Source organism: Ranitomeya variabilis, chromosome 1 (assembly GCF_051348905.1).
Source record: "Ranitomeya variabilis isolate aRanVar5 chromosome 1, aRanVar5.hap1, whole genome shotgun sequence".
In the NCBI taxonomy this organism is placed as follows: Eukaryota; Metazoa; Chordata; class Amphibia; order Anura; family Dendrobatidae; genus Ranitomeya; species Ranitomeya variabilis.
The window spans coordinates 1,099,743,310-1,099,761,315 of NC_135232.1; the positions used below are offsets into that span (position 1 = coordinate 1,099,743,310).

At 41.2% G+C, this 18,006-nt stretch overlaps 1 protein-coding gene across 6 annotated transcripts in view; it reads right to left on the reverse strand.

The window, feature by feature from the left end:
• The window catches only part of SH3TC1 (SH3 domain and tetratricopeptide repeats 1), a 68,797-nt gene that overhangs the window by 10,771 nt on the left and 40,020 nt on the right, over nt 1-18,006 (reverse strand). For all 6 annotated transcript variants that reach the window (XM_077280078.1, XM_077280076.1, XM_077280077.1 and 3 more), the window contains 6 exons: nt 11,877-12,075; nt 11,383-11,519; nt 8,877-8,912; nt 6,059-7,738; nt 4,856-5,036; nt 2,500-2,650 (listed from right to left, as the gene is read on the reverse strand). In XM_077280078.1, coding sequence (XP_077136193.1) covers nt 2,500-2,650; nt 4,856-5,036; nt 6,059-7,738; nt 8,877-8,912; nt 11,383-11,519; nt 11,877-12,075 — 2,384 coding nt within the window. The remainder of the gene's footprint in view (nt 1-2,499; nt 2,651-4,855; nt 5,037-6,058; nt 7,739-8,876; nt 8,913-11,382; nt 11,520-11,876; nt 12,076-18,006) is intronic.

The following is an 18,006-nucleotide window of genomic DNA, read 5'->3' on the forward strand; positions in this document are numbered from 1 at the left end:
GCCTTCTTTTTTTGCAAGCTAAACATTCCCAGATCCTTTAACCGTTCCTCGTAGGACATACTTTGCAGTCCGCTCACCATCCTGGTAGCTCTTCTCTGAACTTGCTCCAGTTTTTCAATGTCTTTTTTTTAATATGATGCCCAGAACTAGACACAGAATTCCAGATGAGGCCTGACCAAGGAGGAGTAGAGGGGGATAATAACTTCACGTGAGCTAAACTCTATGTTTCTCTTAATGCATCCTAGAAGTTTGTTTGCCTTTTTTGCTGCTGCATCACACTGTTGGCTCATGTGCAATCTGTGATCTATTAGTATACCCAAGTCTTTTTCACAAATGCTGATGCTTAGTTCTATTCCTCCCATTCTGTAGATGTAATTTTCATTTACCTTGCCCAGTTGTAGAATCTTTCATTTCTTCCTGTTAAATTCCATTCTATTAGTCGCTGCCCATTGTTCAAGCTTATCTAGAACCTTCTGAAACCTTTCTCTTAACTTCTCTAGTGTTAGCTATCCCTTAGTGTTAGCTATCCATCCTAACTTTGCATCGTCTGCAAATTTGATCAGTGTACCTTCAGTTCCGTTATCTAGATCATTTATAAAAATGTTGAACAACACTGGAGCCAGGACAGAGCCTTGTGGTACCCCACTTGAAACACTTCTCCAATTGAATGTGCAACCATTTATTACCACTCTTTGAGTAAGATTACTGAGCCAGTTATGAATCCACCTAACTCTAGCCTTATCAATCCCATACTTGGTCATTTTTTCCAATAAGGATAGTATGAGATACTTTGTAAAATGCTTTGCTGAAATTGAGATAGACTATATCTACCACATTTCCCTGATCCACCCAGTCAGTGATTCCATCGTAGAAAGAAATTAGATCAGTCTGGCATGACTTGTTTACTACAAACCCATGCTGGCTCTGGCTTAATACTGTATTCTTATCCAAGTACTTACATACATGCTGGTTAATAATTTGTTCAAAGATCTTTCCTGGTATAGAAGTAAGTCTCACTGGCCTGTAATTTCCTGGCTCCATCGTCTTTCCTTTTTTGAAGATAAGGACATTTGCTGTACTGTATGAATGCTGTAGATAAGCCCCTGATGGCGGTGGCCTTAGCTAATAGGCGAAAAATGGGGCAACAGATCCCCTTTAAAATTCATTTAAATTAGCTAAGTGTTCCCTCACCATCTCTCTGTTCATGGATAGAGTGGATTATTTTATTCCTTTGTTAGCACTATGAAGATCAGTTGATGTTACATTTGCTTTCTTAGAGAACACAGATGCAAAATAGGAATTTGAAAGTTCAGCCTTCTCAACATCATTTTTGACCACTTCACCCTTTTCATCCTGTAAAAATTCTATAGCATCTTTGACTTTTCTTTTGACATATTTGTGTATTAGTATGTTGCAAATATATGAGCCAAGAACTTAAAAGTACCCAGAAGAAGTATATTAGGTTACTTTCTATGAAAATCAGGGACTAAAGCATTAAAGGGGTCCAGGTTAGGGGAAAGAAATTAAGTAACAGCTTGAGGTCCTCCGATTGTGGCCTATCATATGAGATAGATCAGAGAGCACAGCTGATTCTGACAAACGTGAACAGTCCTTGTATTACAAGGACGGTCATTCATCTAAAAGACAGCCATGTAATACTACCTATCTCCTCCAGCAAAATCAACGATTTGGAGGGAACAAGCCGGGATCAGTTGATTCTACTAGGTGTCACCAGGCTTAGAGGGGCTGTCTCGGACTAGAATATTAATGATGTGTCATAATGATAGTGGCAGTTCTTGAGTTCTGAAGCTCAGCTCCTATTCACTTCAGTAGGAGCTGAGCTGCAGTACCCAAGATTAGCCACTACACAGTGTATGGCTCTGTGGTGTACTGGCACCTTACACTTTTTATAACCAGTGACTGCAGGATCTGCAAACAGCTGAACCCTAGGGGTGTGGGTGCCTGATACCACCATTCTAAAACTGATGACCTATCCCCAGGATACGTCATCAATATTGTATAGCTGGACTACTTCTATGCTGGACTACTTCTATAATCATTGGATGCCAGGAATGTGGGCATTAGCCACCTACTGGAATAATATCACTACCATATTTCCAAGGATATACCCAAAATTCAGATTGATATTACATTTCTATGATTTCCCAAGGCCGAAAATCCCCTTGAAACCCCAGAAGCAATTATGTCCTCTGATTATAGATGCGGGTCATAATTAATATTGCACCATGTGATGTCCCCGGTATGGACTAGAGACGTCCAGCCTCGCTAGGGCGATGATCTTCTTGCGTATATATTAGCACCTCTTTCTGGTCTCCCTATAGACTTCCTGACATCTTACTAATTTATTATCGATGCTGCCAAGAGTCCAGTGATATCAGATTTCTATTTTTCTGATCCATAACCTGATCCATAACATGGAGGAGCAATATTCTGTGAATGGTAATCAGCGTTAAACCCCCCGGTGTCATATACAAGTACCTGAATATATAGATCCACCAGCTCGTTCTGTTCCAGGATGTAATAAATCTTCCCAGCCATTAACCAAGCGCGGGCTTCTCTCTCTTTCGATTGAAGATCAATAAAAATGCCCAGACTTCTTTTGGTATATTCCAGTGCCGATCTACAGGCTCTAGACCGACGACAGGTGCAGATGTTCAGGAGCAGATCCCCAAAGATCAATCAACTAAATGTCAACATGTTGTAAGGGGGATTATTAGGGCAGCAACAGTTTTAGGTAAATTATTTCATATCTAGTAATGAGCTTTTCCGCATTCTTATGGATCAACCAGGGGAAGCAAAATTGTAAGATTTTCCTCCTTACCTAAATCTTATCAATATCCTTACCCCTTGTAGAATTTGATAGACCAATGTAAATGTAAAATTGCTCATTAAATGGGTTTTACTAATCTAAGACAGGGTTTATTCTCATTCTACCGTAATAAAAATGTGTCACCATTTAAACTAATGAAAAGTAGATCGTTCTGTTGATTTTTTTGGTTTGTTTTTTGGCTACTCAAAGAATGACATCAGGAAAACTCTACTACCACTGCTGTATAGTTGTAGACTATATTCACATGGGTTGACTTTGTCATGAATTTAGGCTCGTATTCTGTGCAAAAAAAAAAAATCCATGCCAAATCTGATGACAATCTGCATACCATACCAGTGATTAGGGTTTTCACATTCACATTCAGGGTATGTGCACACGTTCAGGAATTTTCACTTTTTTTCGTGTTTTTTTCACGATAAAACGCTATAAAAACACATAAAAAACGCATACATATGCATCCAATCATTTAGAATGCATTCCGCAATTTTTGTGCACATGATGCATTTTTTTCCGCAAAAAAAAAATGAACATGTTCATTAATTTTGAGGATTTTTCGTGTTTTTCCCGCTATTTTATGCATTGGGGAAAAAACGCAAAAAAAAGCACAAAAAACGTGAAAAAAAAGCATGCGGATTTCTGTCAGAAATGTCCGTTTTTTGTCAGGAAATTTCTGCAAGAAATCCTGACGTGTGCACATACCCCATCGGTCATGACCCGCGGTCATGTGACACGGGCGCCGATGGGAGGTGGCAATGACGCGCTTTCTGCGTGTGCATGTTAAATGTCACTGTCAGCGTTTTACAGCGGCATTTAACATGTTAACAGCTGCGAGTGGATCGCGATTCCACCCGCGGCTGTTCCGGGAACATGTCAGCTGATCAGATCAGCTGTCATGTACAGGAAAAGGTGCGGGCTCATTGCCGGATCCCGCACTAAACAGGGGGAGGTGTCCAATGACTGACTGTGTCCGTCATTGAACGTTAAGGGGTTAAAATGCACAGATGCAAATGTGCATTTCTGTGCTTTTTTCCTCTTTACCTTTATTTGCATTGTTTATTTGTGTCCATGATGTCAGTATGGGCGATGCCCATCATAGATGTTATATCTTTTAGTAATTGCAGATGTTACATATTGGACTTTAGATGCTATAAATTGATAAGATTAATTCAGGATGTTGGCGTGCACCAGACAAAGCCAATCAGGCGAAACTTGAGTTGGGTTAGTGTGCAATACACACAGCTTGTATTAAGTGCTGGACAGTACTTTTCACTGTTTTTATTGATTGGAATTTAATGACATGAGCTGGACAAAGCCGATCCGGTGAAACCTGAGTTGGGCAAGTGTAGAATACACAGTTTGTATATTGTTACTGACCTGGCTTGTGTACTCCTTTTGTCAGACCTCTCCTCCACTCCTGATCCCAGCTTTGTATTCTGAACCTGTGCTGCATGCCCCGACACCGGATCTACTGACCATGTCTCTACCCTAATAGCTCAAGCCTATCCTCACCATCAGAAGCTCTAATGAAGACCAGGTAGCCACTAAGCCATGCCCCTCCAGGGTAAGCCCGGCCAGTGACACATTCCACACTCAATGTCGTCACAATAGTTGTTGGACCACGATTGGCCAAAGCATTGCTCGGATGACAATCTTCTAATGTGTATGAGGGGCTTAACTTGAAGATTTCTTTTGCTGGAGGTCCCAACAGCAGAACATTTTGTGATTAGCGTATTGTCAGGGATCCCTTCTATTAAGTAATGATTGCCTCCTTTAAAAGAGCTTTAAAACTTGGAATCCTTCCTCTCTTCAACTAGATGATCAAAGGCCACTTCCACAATTGGAGAAAATGAGGAAGACGTCTCGCTGAACACAAGTGTCCACAGACTTCTTACAATTTATTGTGGCATTACCAATATTGATTCATGTCCTTCTTCAGAAGCACAGATCATCACAATAGCATGGATCATAAAATATACTGATTTCTACCTTTACCGCCCCTCTTACCTTTCTGTACCTAATGATAGATACAGCTGGCTGATTGTTTCAAGCACTTGACCCTCCAAAACTTTGTCAGATAGTTTCTTTGCTAAGGACAGCTGGTATTCATTATAAATAATACACTGAGCCTCATTTACTGCAAGTGTCTTGTAAAAATGACAGAGGAGCTGGACGGCATGGAGCTGGCCTGTCCAAAAAAAGGGTAAAGAATGCTTTTATTTCATTTGCATCTAAAAAAGTCTACATCAGTGTAAAATAGTTGCATTGTTCTTTAGTATTCAAAGGGAAGAGTCTTCATAAGATTTAGCCATTTAAAGGATTTTCCCACTAACTAATGTGCAGCTGCTGATACCCCCTCTGATCACTAGAATTGGGACCCTCAAGCCTCTTTCCCTCCACCTTCACCCCTTGTAATAATAGCAAAAATTTGTTGCGAGCCTATTATAATACCTATGGGTATTCTAATCAAATAAATATAAATATAGAAGTAATCATACCACCCATAGTATCAAATAAGGACTAAATCCGGACCAACTGCAATATATAAACTATAAAAAGAGGGAAAGAGCACAAAAGACATAGTCCTGAAGTCCAAAAAAGTATAGTCAATTTACAAAAATCTTTATTAGTAATCAGGAACAGGTAAAAGGGGGCTAAATGTACACACAAAACCAGCATCCATGCAAAGAGTCGGTGGAGCCATACTGAAGATAAATGAGTAATGCAACATAATAGAGTTCTATTGAATAAAGCATATAATACAGCAAATAGTTAATATGACAAGAGTCCCAGGATGCAAACAATGTTACAAAATGTTATAAAAGTTCACACAGATAACTTACAGAGTGTGCTCCCTGAGGAAGGAGTTTTTTCTCCGAAACGCGCGTCGGGGTGGGCTGGTGGACCACGTGGGTCCCATTATCGCACTCTGTAAGCTATCTGTGTGAACTTTTATAATACTTTGCAACATTGTAAGGGGTATAACCCTTGTAATGAGCAGAAGCTTTAATGGAACAGGCATGGTACCAACTCATTCAATTTCTATGGGATCATTCAATTCAAAGCTGTCCTCACTTCGAGGGAGTGCAACGAAGAAGAATAAAAGATTCGGAACCCCATTTCCAGTGGGTGATCACAACAGTGGATCCCTTTGTAATTAGAAATATATCACTTAACGTTATAGTTAAATGCACACTTAATATACTCTACCTTCCAAATGATCCGATTCCATTGCAACAAGGAGTGCCCATTCATAATAACATCTTCCGTTTTCTTTATCTCCTCCAGTGATGTAGTGGCTTCCAAGCATTATTAAGACATATATAAAATTGGCACCATTTTCAAAAATTGAAAGCCCAGAATAAAGGGTCATTGATTTTTGCAAAAACATTTCTGCCAAAATCCGAGCTTTTAAGTGCAAAAATAAGATCCCGAAGTTAGCCAGCACGGCTGCCTGGTTCTGCAAATTATCCAGCTCTCTTGAGATCTGTAGAGCCGTGCTGTAGTGTCTAGCTGCTTCTTCAATTTTATCTCCTCTTCTTAGAGCAATACCAAGAAGGTTATGGGCAATCCCAAACTGGTGTTGAGTACAGGAAGATAAGGACACCACTCTGCTCAATAAATCAAGAGCTACGTCATTCTCTCTGTCAAGCAAGTAGAGCCAAGCAAGTGACACCAATATATCCGCCCTGTACGTTGCATCCATGGGGAAAGCTTCCATTGCCTTCATGATATAGGAACGAGCTTCTTTGTACAATTTTTGCCTTGAGCACATGTCCGATAAGCTCAGATAGATGAAACAGCACAGCTTCCGGTCTTGGTCAGTGACCACTGATTTAAGGGCTTGTCTTAAGTGATATGCAACTTGAGATGGAAATATCTGCCCTTTCCTTCTCACTCCGTGAGGACTAGAAGTATTTTCTGTGATTACACTAATCCTTTTTAAAGAGTCCATGATGCTACAAGAAGTCGGAGAAGCTACTTTAACGCAGCTTAAGGTCAAGTTTGGCAAACACTTTTTAGTATAGATATCGGCCAACTGGAAGTAGTATCCTGACGAAGACCTCTTAGTGTAGTCCATTGAGTTGTCCAAGGTTTGTAGCCTCTCAATAAATGGCAAAGCTTCATTGTGTTGCCTCAAGTCAATGAAAGTCTTGACCAGAAGCTGACACACTTTGATCTCAGTCTTCTGGTCTTGGCTCAGTATTGCCTTCTTCATGGCATACTTCAGAAACGAGGACTCCATGTCAGTGATGCTTATGTAGTTTTGTAATCCTAGGAGTAACGCTGAAGACTTGTCGATCATTTGACAACATTTTTCCTTCGATTTTTGCTTTAAGTAAATGGCGTTGAGGTTCATGTAGACAGTGGTAAACAGAAAGATATCAGAGAAATCCCCATTAATAACTCCCATGGCTTCTTCCAAGTAAACCCGAGCTTGGGAAAACTTGTTCTTCTTGGTACAGAGCCTGCCAAGAAGAAAGCAAATTCTTGCCTGAGCCCATTTCATACAAGACTTCTTAGCTGCTCCTCGTGCTATACTAAGGTACCGAACCAACTCTTCTTCTTCACTGTATCCATGAAATGAAGTTTGTAGGAAAGTGTATGCGACATCATAAAGTTTTTGGAAACTTGGTTGATACTGTTCACTGTTCAAAAATAAGAGCAAAGGTTGTAAGGAGTCATGATTCTCCTCTTCTGCATGAATGTAGAAGATGGGTTCCTCATATTCATCAAGCGGGGTCTGGCTAGGGGAAGGAATGGAGCTCGTATCTTGAAAGTCACTGGAGGTATCCAAACAAGGTGGGCAAGTGACAGAACTGCTCATGAATGTCTCCAACTTTTCTTTTAAGTTGCTGGTGTCACAACTTGTTATTCCATGTAAATTTTCTTAAAGAAACAAAATCAAAATTAGTATTGCAAATACGGTATGTAAATTATGTCACCAGTAACTACTCACTTTCTTTATAGTATCTGAAAAGGTTTACAGTTTTTTTCTTTAAATTTTGTTAAAGTTTTGCTTTATAATACACATTTTGGAGACCGTAAGATAAATCATAGTTCTAGTCCTTTTCAGCATTTCAACCTTCCCCAACTGCCAGGAACAAAAATGAAAAGATAAGTGTTTAAACAAGATGGAACTATATTTCTTTCTTTAGATGTGCTATCTAACAGTATGCACCAAGCTCTGTAGCTCCCTCTAGTGGTGACTGTAGTCACTGAGAATCAGCCAAGCATTCAAGTAACAACTTAAGATGATATCAAGCTCATCTTTTTTTCTGGACAACTTTGGTAAAATTGTGTAAGCATGTCTCCTTTCTGACAGACAACAATCTTCAACACCTTGCTTAAGCCCCTGAATGTACCTCTGAATATTGGGGCTATGTGTTACGGTAAGAAAAAGTTATAGGAGATTCCAGAGGGCTTCTCGAAGAAACCAGAAGATTTATCAACTCTTTTAGGAGTCCGGTAGAGACTCCCAGAATTTACAGGAGTGTCAGTAAGTATGGCCTTAAAGGGGCTATCTATGCAAAATGAAAATTTTCTTGATGGCTTGCTATGTTAAAAAATAGCAAACAAAGTGATATCCACCTTCTGTGACTTGTCTGGATGCAGCGCTGGCAGCTCCTTGGCCCGTCTTTAGCCAGAAGTTAGTTGTCACCATTTAAGCAACAGTAGGACCTTATCGGCCTATGATTGGTCGCAAGTCAGGTGACTTTTACATCACATGATCGGTGATGTCTCTCTTCCAGAGTGGCCTGTGCTGGATCCAGGTGAATGTTATTTTTTAACATATATGAAGCCACAAGGAAAATATAATTTTTGCCCAGGGAACCCCATTAACTGTTATCATCAGTCATATGAGGCAGCCGAGCTTTCGGGCCTGCTCTGTGTGACAATCAACCTTACATCTCTATCGCTCCACCTTTGAATAAAATATTATCAGGTTCTGTGGATGTACAAATCGACTAAACATGACCACCAGGATAATATTACTTATTTCAATTATTAATTTTTATAAACTTACCTTTATTTTGGCAAATTTCTGATTCTTCAAACTGGTCTGTTATAAAAGATAATCGAAAGAAGACAGGTGTTTTTTTTTTATTTCATCGTATACCGTAATTTTCATAACTTCCTATACAATATGCATATATTAACTTTTAGTATTTCTTTCCCTCTCCTCATATACATGACAACTGTCCCAAATTTTCTAGGATTTTCCTGATTTTTGCAGAAAATTTGCAGTGTAATGGGCTGAAAAATTAAACCCTTCCCACATATGGGAGTTTTTCGACCGGACTGGAGCAATCAAAGTTGGGACCTGAGGGCAGGACTAAAACTTCCTAAAACTTTCAACAACGATGTTGGTAAGCATGTGAAACCAATTCGGCAGTCACGATACAGTTGGATCTTTCCTTAAAAATATTAGATGTATGAAATCACATTCGGGTAACAGTCACTTTAACCGCTTCTCAATGTACCATAGGATACTAGCATTTTCTCTATAAGCTACAATATTGCAGTATTTAGAACAGGGGATCAAAAATTTCAGGTTCAAGGTCCCAAAGAGGACTAAAAAAAGTGAAAAAAACCCCCAGTATTCAAATACCCCCCATTACCTGTTTTTAAAAATATAGAAATAATAATTTAAAAAAATAGTATTACTGAATTTGTAAAAGTCCAATCTATCAGAATATAAAGTTTATGAACCTGTGCGGAAAAAAAAGCAAAATGCCAGAATTTACGTTATTTATTGTCATCATCCCTTTTCCACAAAAGATGCAATGGAAAAAAACAATACAGTGTTATTATATAAATCCCAACACATGGTGCTTAAAATGTCAACTAGCCACACAAAAAACCAGGCCCTCACAGAGCTCCATTGATGGAAAAAAATGTTACGGGTCTCAAAAAAATGGCGACACAAGCAACGTATTTTTTAACCACTTCAAAAAATATATATACAAGTTTAATCATACTGACCCATAGACTCATTTTTGGGAGGTCATTTTTACTACACCCCAGATGAAGCAGGTGCGAAACATGGGTCTATCCTGCGTGGGTTCAGATATTATGAATATTTAGTCTTTGATCTTCAGGTATCTCTCTGCTCAATTGTGGATTATTATGCACCAAGATTTTTTGACTTTTTTTCTCATTGAATAGTAGTCATGATCTGTTGCTGGTCACCCAATTGTGTGTTTTCTTCGTCTAATGTACTTGTTGAATTTTTTTGAGATTTTAACCTGAATTAGAACAAAATATGTTTATCTATTTCGGATAAATACCTGTCCTGCATTTCTATTATCTGGGTTTAGTTACACAATCAGCGCTGTATGTTTTTTCATCATTTCACCACACTGGTAGTTTTGGATTCCACCATTCATTCTACCATAGAATGTATTGAAAAATAGAGAAAAAAAATTCAAACTGCAAAAAACAAGCCCTTACATGAAAAACAAAAACACAAATGGCTCTTGGAAAAAGATGAGGAAAGAAAATGAGCCTGAGTCGATCTTTAGAAGAGTAAATAATAATTATACGCCACGTGGCAGCTACAGACGGACAATACACAGCTCCCTATTGCAGGGCATCATGCTTGTATAGTCTACAGGGTGGGCCATTTAAATGGATACGCCTAAATAAAATGAGAATGGTTGGTGATTTCAACTTCCTGTTTGTGGCACATTAGTATATGGGAGGAGGAGCATTTTTCAAGATGGGTGGTGACCATGGCAGTCATTTTGAAGTTGGCCATTTTGGATCCAACTTTATTTTTTTCAATGGAACGAGGGTCATGTGACATCAAATTTATTGAGAATTTCACAAGAAAAACAATGGTGTGCTTGGTTTTAACATAACTGTATTCTTTCATGAGTTATTTACAAATTTATGACCACTTATATAATGTGTTCAAAGTGCTGCCCATAGTGTTGGATTGTCAATGCAACCCTCTTCTCCCACTCTTGACACACGGATAGCAACACCGCATCTCGTATCATAAAGCAATTGTCTATGCTGTGAAGATACGAGATGTGCAGCATCTGAAACAACGGATACTGGAAGCCTGTGCTAGCATTTCTTCTGAGGTGCTGCTATCAGTGTGTCAAGAGTGGGAGAAGAGGGTTGCATTGACAATCCAAAACAATCGGCAGCACTTTGAACACATTTTATAAGTGGTCATAAACTTTTAAATAACTCATGAAAGAATAAAGTTACGTTAAAATCAAGTACACCATTGTTTTTCTTGTGAAATTCTCAATAAGTTTGCTGTGCCACATGACCATCTTCCCATTGAAAAAATAAAGTTGGATCAAAAATGGCCAACTTCAAAATGGCCGCCATGGTCACCACCCATGTTGAAAGTTTTCCCCTCCCATATACCAATGTGCCACAAACAGGAAGTTGATATCACCAACCATTCCCATTTTATTTAGGTGTATCCATATAAATGGCCCACCCTGTATAAAGAAAGCAATGTTCTTAGAATCTGCCGCACTCTGCCAAATTACCGCATCTCCAAGGCTTACCGAGCTTGTACAAGTGGTAGACATCAGAATGGGATAATCTTTGCAATAAGGTCTTTGCTGCCTCAAAGTCAAAGTCTTCTTCTGCACTGTTTTTGCTCAGTCCACTGTCATTTATGGGGAAGTATGTGCTGTTCTGTCTGGATAATAAGACAGCATTAGGTTCACCATATTCACAAATCAGATGTACAGTATCCAATGGACTATTCTTATAGAGCCCTATTATTTCTAAAGAATAAGAACAAATGACTGTGTATCTGATATTATAAAACAAATGCCCCCATCTCCCTCCTAATGAGCGAATCACCACAACACGTAGACATAGCAGTGGCTCTTAGCACCCCCTCTTCCTCATGGACACCCTGATGATCGTTTGCTCTCAGCTTCCCATCTTTTGTAGTAGGGAAGGACAGCATGACCCTGGGATGCAGTACAGTTTCCAAATGTTGGTGCAGTAAGACCCAAGTTATAAAAAAACAGTTTAGCAATTTTCTTACCCATTTTCTGACATATAAGGTTTCATATTGCAGGTTCTTACAAATCCAACACTTCCAGTGGTAACATTTCTTCCCACAAACCACTCCATGCATTCAATATACGTAGTGATGATTTCCACCATGTCTCCACTCTGATACTCGATCTCATCAGGGGCATCACTTTCATGATTAACTATGGCTTCTACCCAACCTGTGTATACTAACCCAGGACATGAAAAAAATCACTTTAAATGATTCAATAATAAATTAATGACATGGACATAAAAAAATGTGCTGCCCCTAAGACTGTTTTTCTTTTAAACCAATCCTAATGAACAAAGTGATGGAGAAAATTGGTATTTGACAATTATTAAAAGGAACCTGTCACCAGTTTTTTTTTAAATTTATGAACCAATATCACCACCTTCCTCAACAACTGACTGCTGTGAACTCTGTTGTGAATTTGGATTCTGGGCTCCCCCGGTGGCTACTGGTGGAATTGAACTTGTGACATCATCTTCCCTGTTCACCTGTTCTGATTAGATCTGGGTGTCGCTATATAACCTGGCTTCTCTGTTAGATGCTTGCCGGTCAACAATGTTATCAGAAGCCTCTCTGTGCTTGTTCCTGCTCCTAGACATCTACTAGATAAGTTGGACATTCGTCCATGTTTTGTTTTTGTATTTTGGTTCCAGTTCACAGCTGCAGTTTCGTTACTGTGTCTGGAAAGCTCTTGTTGATCAGGAATTGCCACTCTGGTATTATGAGTTAATGCCAGAGTCCTAAAGTAATTTCTGGATGTGTTTTGTTAGGGTTTTCTACTGACCATGAAAGTATGCTTTCTGTCTTCTGCTATCTAGAAAGCGGACCTCAAATTTGCTAAAACTATTTTCCTGCTGCGTTTGTTGTTTCATCTCATATCACCGCCAATATATGTGGGGGGCCTCTGTCTCCTTTTTGGGCATTTCTCTAGAGGTGAGTCAGGTCTTATATTTCCCTCTGCTAGCATTATTTAGTTCTCCGGCCGGCGCTGGGCATATAGGGATAAAAAGTAGGACATGCTACCTGGCTACTTCTAGATGATGCGGTAGGTTTAGTTCATGGTCAGTATAGTTACATCTTCCAAGAGCTTGTTCCTATAGAGGCTTATGCTAGTTCTCTGGCCATGGAGATCATGACAGTTTGACCGGCCCACTAAAGGGTTAAAATCCTTGGCTGAGAAAGGAGAGAAATAAGAAGTCTGCTGAGAGTTTTTTTTTTTTTTTTTTTTTCTGTGCTCTTAATTGGATCACTTGCCAGTCTGTCTATGCTGCAGTCTTTCTTTTTTTTCTCTCTCCTTATAATCTTTGAATGGCTTTGTGTTCACCTGTTAATAATGGATCTTCAGAGTGTAACTGCAGGTTTGAATAATCTCACCACGAAAGTACAAAATTTGCAAGATTTTATTATTCATGCTCCGGTATCTGAGCCGAGAATTCCTTTGCCGGAATTCTTCTCAGGGAATAGATCTAGCTTTCAGAATTTTAGAAATAATTGTAAGCTATTTTTGTCCCTGAAATCTCGTTCTGCTGGAGACCCTGCACAGCAGGTTGGGATTGTGATTTCCTTGCTCCGCGGCGATCCTCAAGACTGGGCTTTTGCATTGGCACCAGGGGATCCTGCGTTGCGCAATGTGGATGCGTTTTTTTTGGCCTTGGGCTTGCTGTATGAGGAACCTCATTTGGAACTTCAGGCAGAAAAAACTTTGATGTCCCTATCGCAGGGGCAAGATGAAGCTGAAATTTACTGCCAAAGATTCCGTAAATGGTCTGTGCTTACTCAGTGGAATGAGTGTGCCTTGGCGGCTACTTTCAGAGAGGGTCTCTCTGATGCCATTAAGGATGTTATGGTGGGGTTCCCTGTGCCTGCGGGTCTGAATGAGTCCATGACAATGGCCATTCAGATCGATAGGCGTCTGCGGGAGCGCAAACCAGTGCACCATCTGGCGGTGTCCACTGAGAAGACGCCAGAAAGCATGCAGTGTGATAGAATTCTGTCCAGAAGCGAGCGGCAGAATTTTAGACGGAAAAATGGGTTGTGTTTCTATTGTGGGGATTCTACTCATGTTATATCAGCATGCTCTAAACGTACTAAAAAGCTTGATAAATCTGTTTCCATTGGCACTTTACAGTCTAAATTTATTTTGTCTGTGACCCTGATTTGCTCTTTGTCATCTATTACTACTGACGCCTATATCGACTCTGGCGCCGCTTTGAGTCTTATGGATTGGTCCTTTGCCAATCGTTGTGGGTATGATTTAGAGCCTTTGGAAACTCTTATTCCTCTGAAGGGGATTGACTCCACCCCATTGGCTAATAATAAACCACAATACTGGACACAAGTGACTATGTGTATTAATCCGGATCACCAGGAGACTATTCGTTTTCTAGTGCTGTATAATCTACATGAGGATTTGGTGCTGGGATTGCCATGGCTGCAGTCTCACAACCCAGTCCTTGACTGGAGAGCTATGTCTGTGTTGAGCTGGGGATGTAAGGGGACTCATGGGGACGTACCTTTGGTGTCCATTTCATCATCTATCCCCTCTGAAATCCCTGAGTTCCTGTCTGACTATCGTGACGTCTTTGAAGAACCCAAGCTTGGTTCACTACCTCCGCACCGTGAGTGCGATTGTGCTATAGATTTAATTCCGGGTAGTAAATACCCAAAGGGTCGTTTATTTAATCTGTCTGTGCCTGAACATACTGCTATGCGAGAATATATAAAGGAGTCCTTGGAAAAGGGACATATTCGTCCATCGTCATCTCCCTTAGGAGCCGGTTTTTTCTTTGTGTCAAAAAAAGACGGCTCTTTGAGACCATGTATTGATTATCGGCTTTTGAATAAAATCACGGTTAAATATCAATACCCATTGCCGTTGCTGACTGATTTGTTTGCTCGCATAAAGGGGGCCAAGTGGTTCTCTAAGATTGATCTCCGTGGGGCGTATAATTTGGTGCGGATCAGGCAGGGGGATGAGTGGAAAACCGCATTTAATACGCCCGAGGGCCACTTTGAGTATTTGGTGATGCCTTTTGGTCTTTCTAATGCCCCTTCAGTCTTCCAGTCCTTTATGCATGATATTTTCCGCGATTTTTTGGATAAATTTATGATAGTGTATCTGGATGATATTCTGATTTTTTCGGATGACTGGGACTCTCATGTCCGGCAAGTTAAGAGGGTTTTTCAGGTTTTGCGGTCTAATTCTCTGTGTGTCAAGGGTTCTAAGTGCGTTTTTGGGGTTCAGAGAATTTCCTTTTTGGGATATATTTTTTCTCCCTCTTCCATTGAGATGGATCCTGTTAAGGTTCAAGCTATTTGTGATTGGACGCAGCCCTCTTCTCTTAAAAGTCTTCAGAAATTTTTGGGCTTTGCCAACTTTTATCGTCGATTTATTTCTGGTTTTTCGGATGTCGTTAAGCCATTGACCGATTTGACTAGACAGGGTGCTGATGTTGCTAATTGGTCCCCTGATGCTGTGGAGGCCTTTCAGGAGCTTAAGCGCTGTTTTTCTTCTGCCCCTGTGTTGCGTCAGCCTGATGTGACTCTTCCTTTTCAGGTTGAGGTCGACGCTTCTGAGATCGGAGCTGGGGCAGTGTTGTCGCAGAAAAGTTCTGACTGCGCCGTGATGAGGCCTTGTGCCTTCTTTTCCCGTAAATTTTCGCCCGCTGAGCGGAATTATGATGTTGGGAATCGGGAGCTTTTGGCCATGAAGTGGGCGTTTGAGGAGTGGCGCCATTGGCTCGAGGGGGCCAGACATCAGGTGGTGGTATTGACTGACCACAAAAATTTGATTTATCTTGAGACCGCCAGGCGCCTGAATCCTAGACAGGCGCGCTGGTCATTATTTTTTTCTCGGTTTAATTTTGTGGTATCGTACCTACCAGGTTCTAAGAATGTTAAGGCGGATGCCCTTTCTAGGAGTTTTGAGCCTGATTCACCTGGCAACTCTGACCCCACAGGTATTCTTAAGGAGGGAGTTATCTTGTCTGCCGTTTCTCCAGACCTGCGGCGGGCCTTGCAGGAGTTTCAGGCGGATAGACCGGATCGTTGTCCGCCTGATAGGCTGTTTGTTCCTGATGATTGGACCAGTAAAGTCATCTCTGAGGTGCATTCTTCTGCGTTGGCAGGTCATCCTGGAATTTTTGGTACCAGGGATTTGGTGGCAAGATCCTTCTGGTGGCCTTCCCTGTCACGAGATGTGCGAGGCTTTGTGCAGTCTTGTGACGTTTGTGCTCGGGCCAAGCCTTGTTGTTCTCGGGCTAGTGGATTATTGTTGCCCTTGCCTATTCCTAAGAGGCCTTGGACACACATCTCGATGGATTTTATTTCAGATCTGCCTGTTTCTCAGAAGATGTCTGTCATCTGGGTGGTGTGTGACCGTTTTTCTAAGATGGTTCATTTGGTTCCCCTGCCCAAATTGCCTTCTTCTTCCGAGTTGGTGCCCCTGTTTTTTCAAAATGTTGTTCGTTTGCATGGTATTCCTGAGAATATCGTTTCTGACAGAGGAACCCAATTTGTGTCTAGATTTTGGCGGGCATTTTGTGCTAGGATGGGCATAGATTTGTCTTTTTCGTCTGCTTTTCACCCTCAGACTAATGGCCAGACCGAGCGGACTAATCAGACCCTGGAGACATATCTGAGGTGTTTTGTGTCTGCTGACCAGGATGATTGGGTTGCTTTTTTGCCATTGGCGGAGTTCGCCCTCAATAATCGGGCCAGCTCTGCCACCTTGGTTTCCCCGTTTTTCTGTAATTCGGGGTTCCATCCTCGATTTTCCTCCGGTCAGATGGAATCCTCGGATTGTCCTGGAGTGGATGCGGTGGTGGAGAGATTGCATCATATCTGGGGGCAGGTGATGGACAATTTAAAGTTGTCCCAGGAGAAGACTCAGCTTTTTGCCAACCGTCACCGTCGTGTTGGTCCTCGGCTTTGTGTTGGAGATTTGGTGTGGTTGTCTTCTCGTTTTGTCCCTATGAGGGTCTCATCTCCTAAGTTTAAGCCTCGGTTCATCGGTCCGTATAAAATATTGGAGATTCTTAACCCTGTTTCCTTCCGTTTGGACCTCCCTGCATCCTTTTCTATTCATAACGTTTTTCATCGGTCGTTATTGCGCAGGTATGAGGCACCGGTTGTGCCTTCCGTTGAGCCTCCTGCTCCGGTGTTGGTTGAGGGTGAGTTGGAGTACGTTGTGGAAAAAATCCTAGACTCCCGTGTTTCCAGACGGAGACTCCAGTATCTGGTCAAGTGGAAGGGATATGGCCAGGAGGATAATTCTTGGGTCACTGCATCTGATGTTCATGCCTCTGATCTGGTTCGTGCCTTTCATAGGGCCCATCCTGATCGCCCTGGTGGTTCTGGTGAGGGTTCGGTGCCCCCTCCTTGAGGGGGGGGTACTGTTGTGAATTTGGATTCTGGGCTCCCCCGGTGGCTACTGGTGGAATTGAACTTGTGACATCATCTTCCCTGTTCACCTGTTCTGATTAGATCTGGGTGTCGCTATATAACCTGGCTTCTCTGTTAGATGCTTGCCGGTCAACAATGTTATCAGAAGCCTCTCTGTGCTTGTTCCTGCTCCTAGACATCTACTAGATAAGTTGGACATTCGTCCATGTTTTGTTTTTGTATTTTGGTTCCAGTTCACAGCTGCAGTTTCGTTACTGTGTCTGGAAAGCTCTTGTTGATCAGGAATTGCCACTCTGGTATTATGAGTTAATGCCAGAGTCCTAAAGTAATTTCTGGATGTGTTTTGTTAGGGTTTTCTACTGACCATGAAAGTATGCTTTCTGTCTTCTGCTATCTAGAAAGCGGACCTCAAATTTGCTAAAACTATTTTCCTGCTGCGTTTGTTGTTTCATCTCATATCACCGCCAATATATGTGGGGGGCCTCTGTCTCCTTTTTGGGCATTTCTCTAGAGGTGAGTCAGGTCTTATATTTCCCTCTGCTAGCATTATTTAGTTCTCCGGCCGGCGCTGGGCATATAGGGATAAAAAGTAGGACATGCTACCTGGCTACTTCTAGATGATGCGGTAGGTTTAGTTCATGGTCAGTATAGTTACATCTTCCAAGAGCTTGTTCCTATAGAGGCTTATGCTAGTTCTCTGGCCATG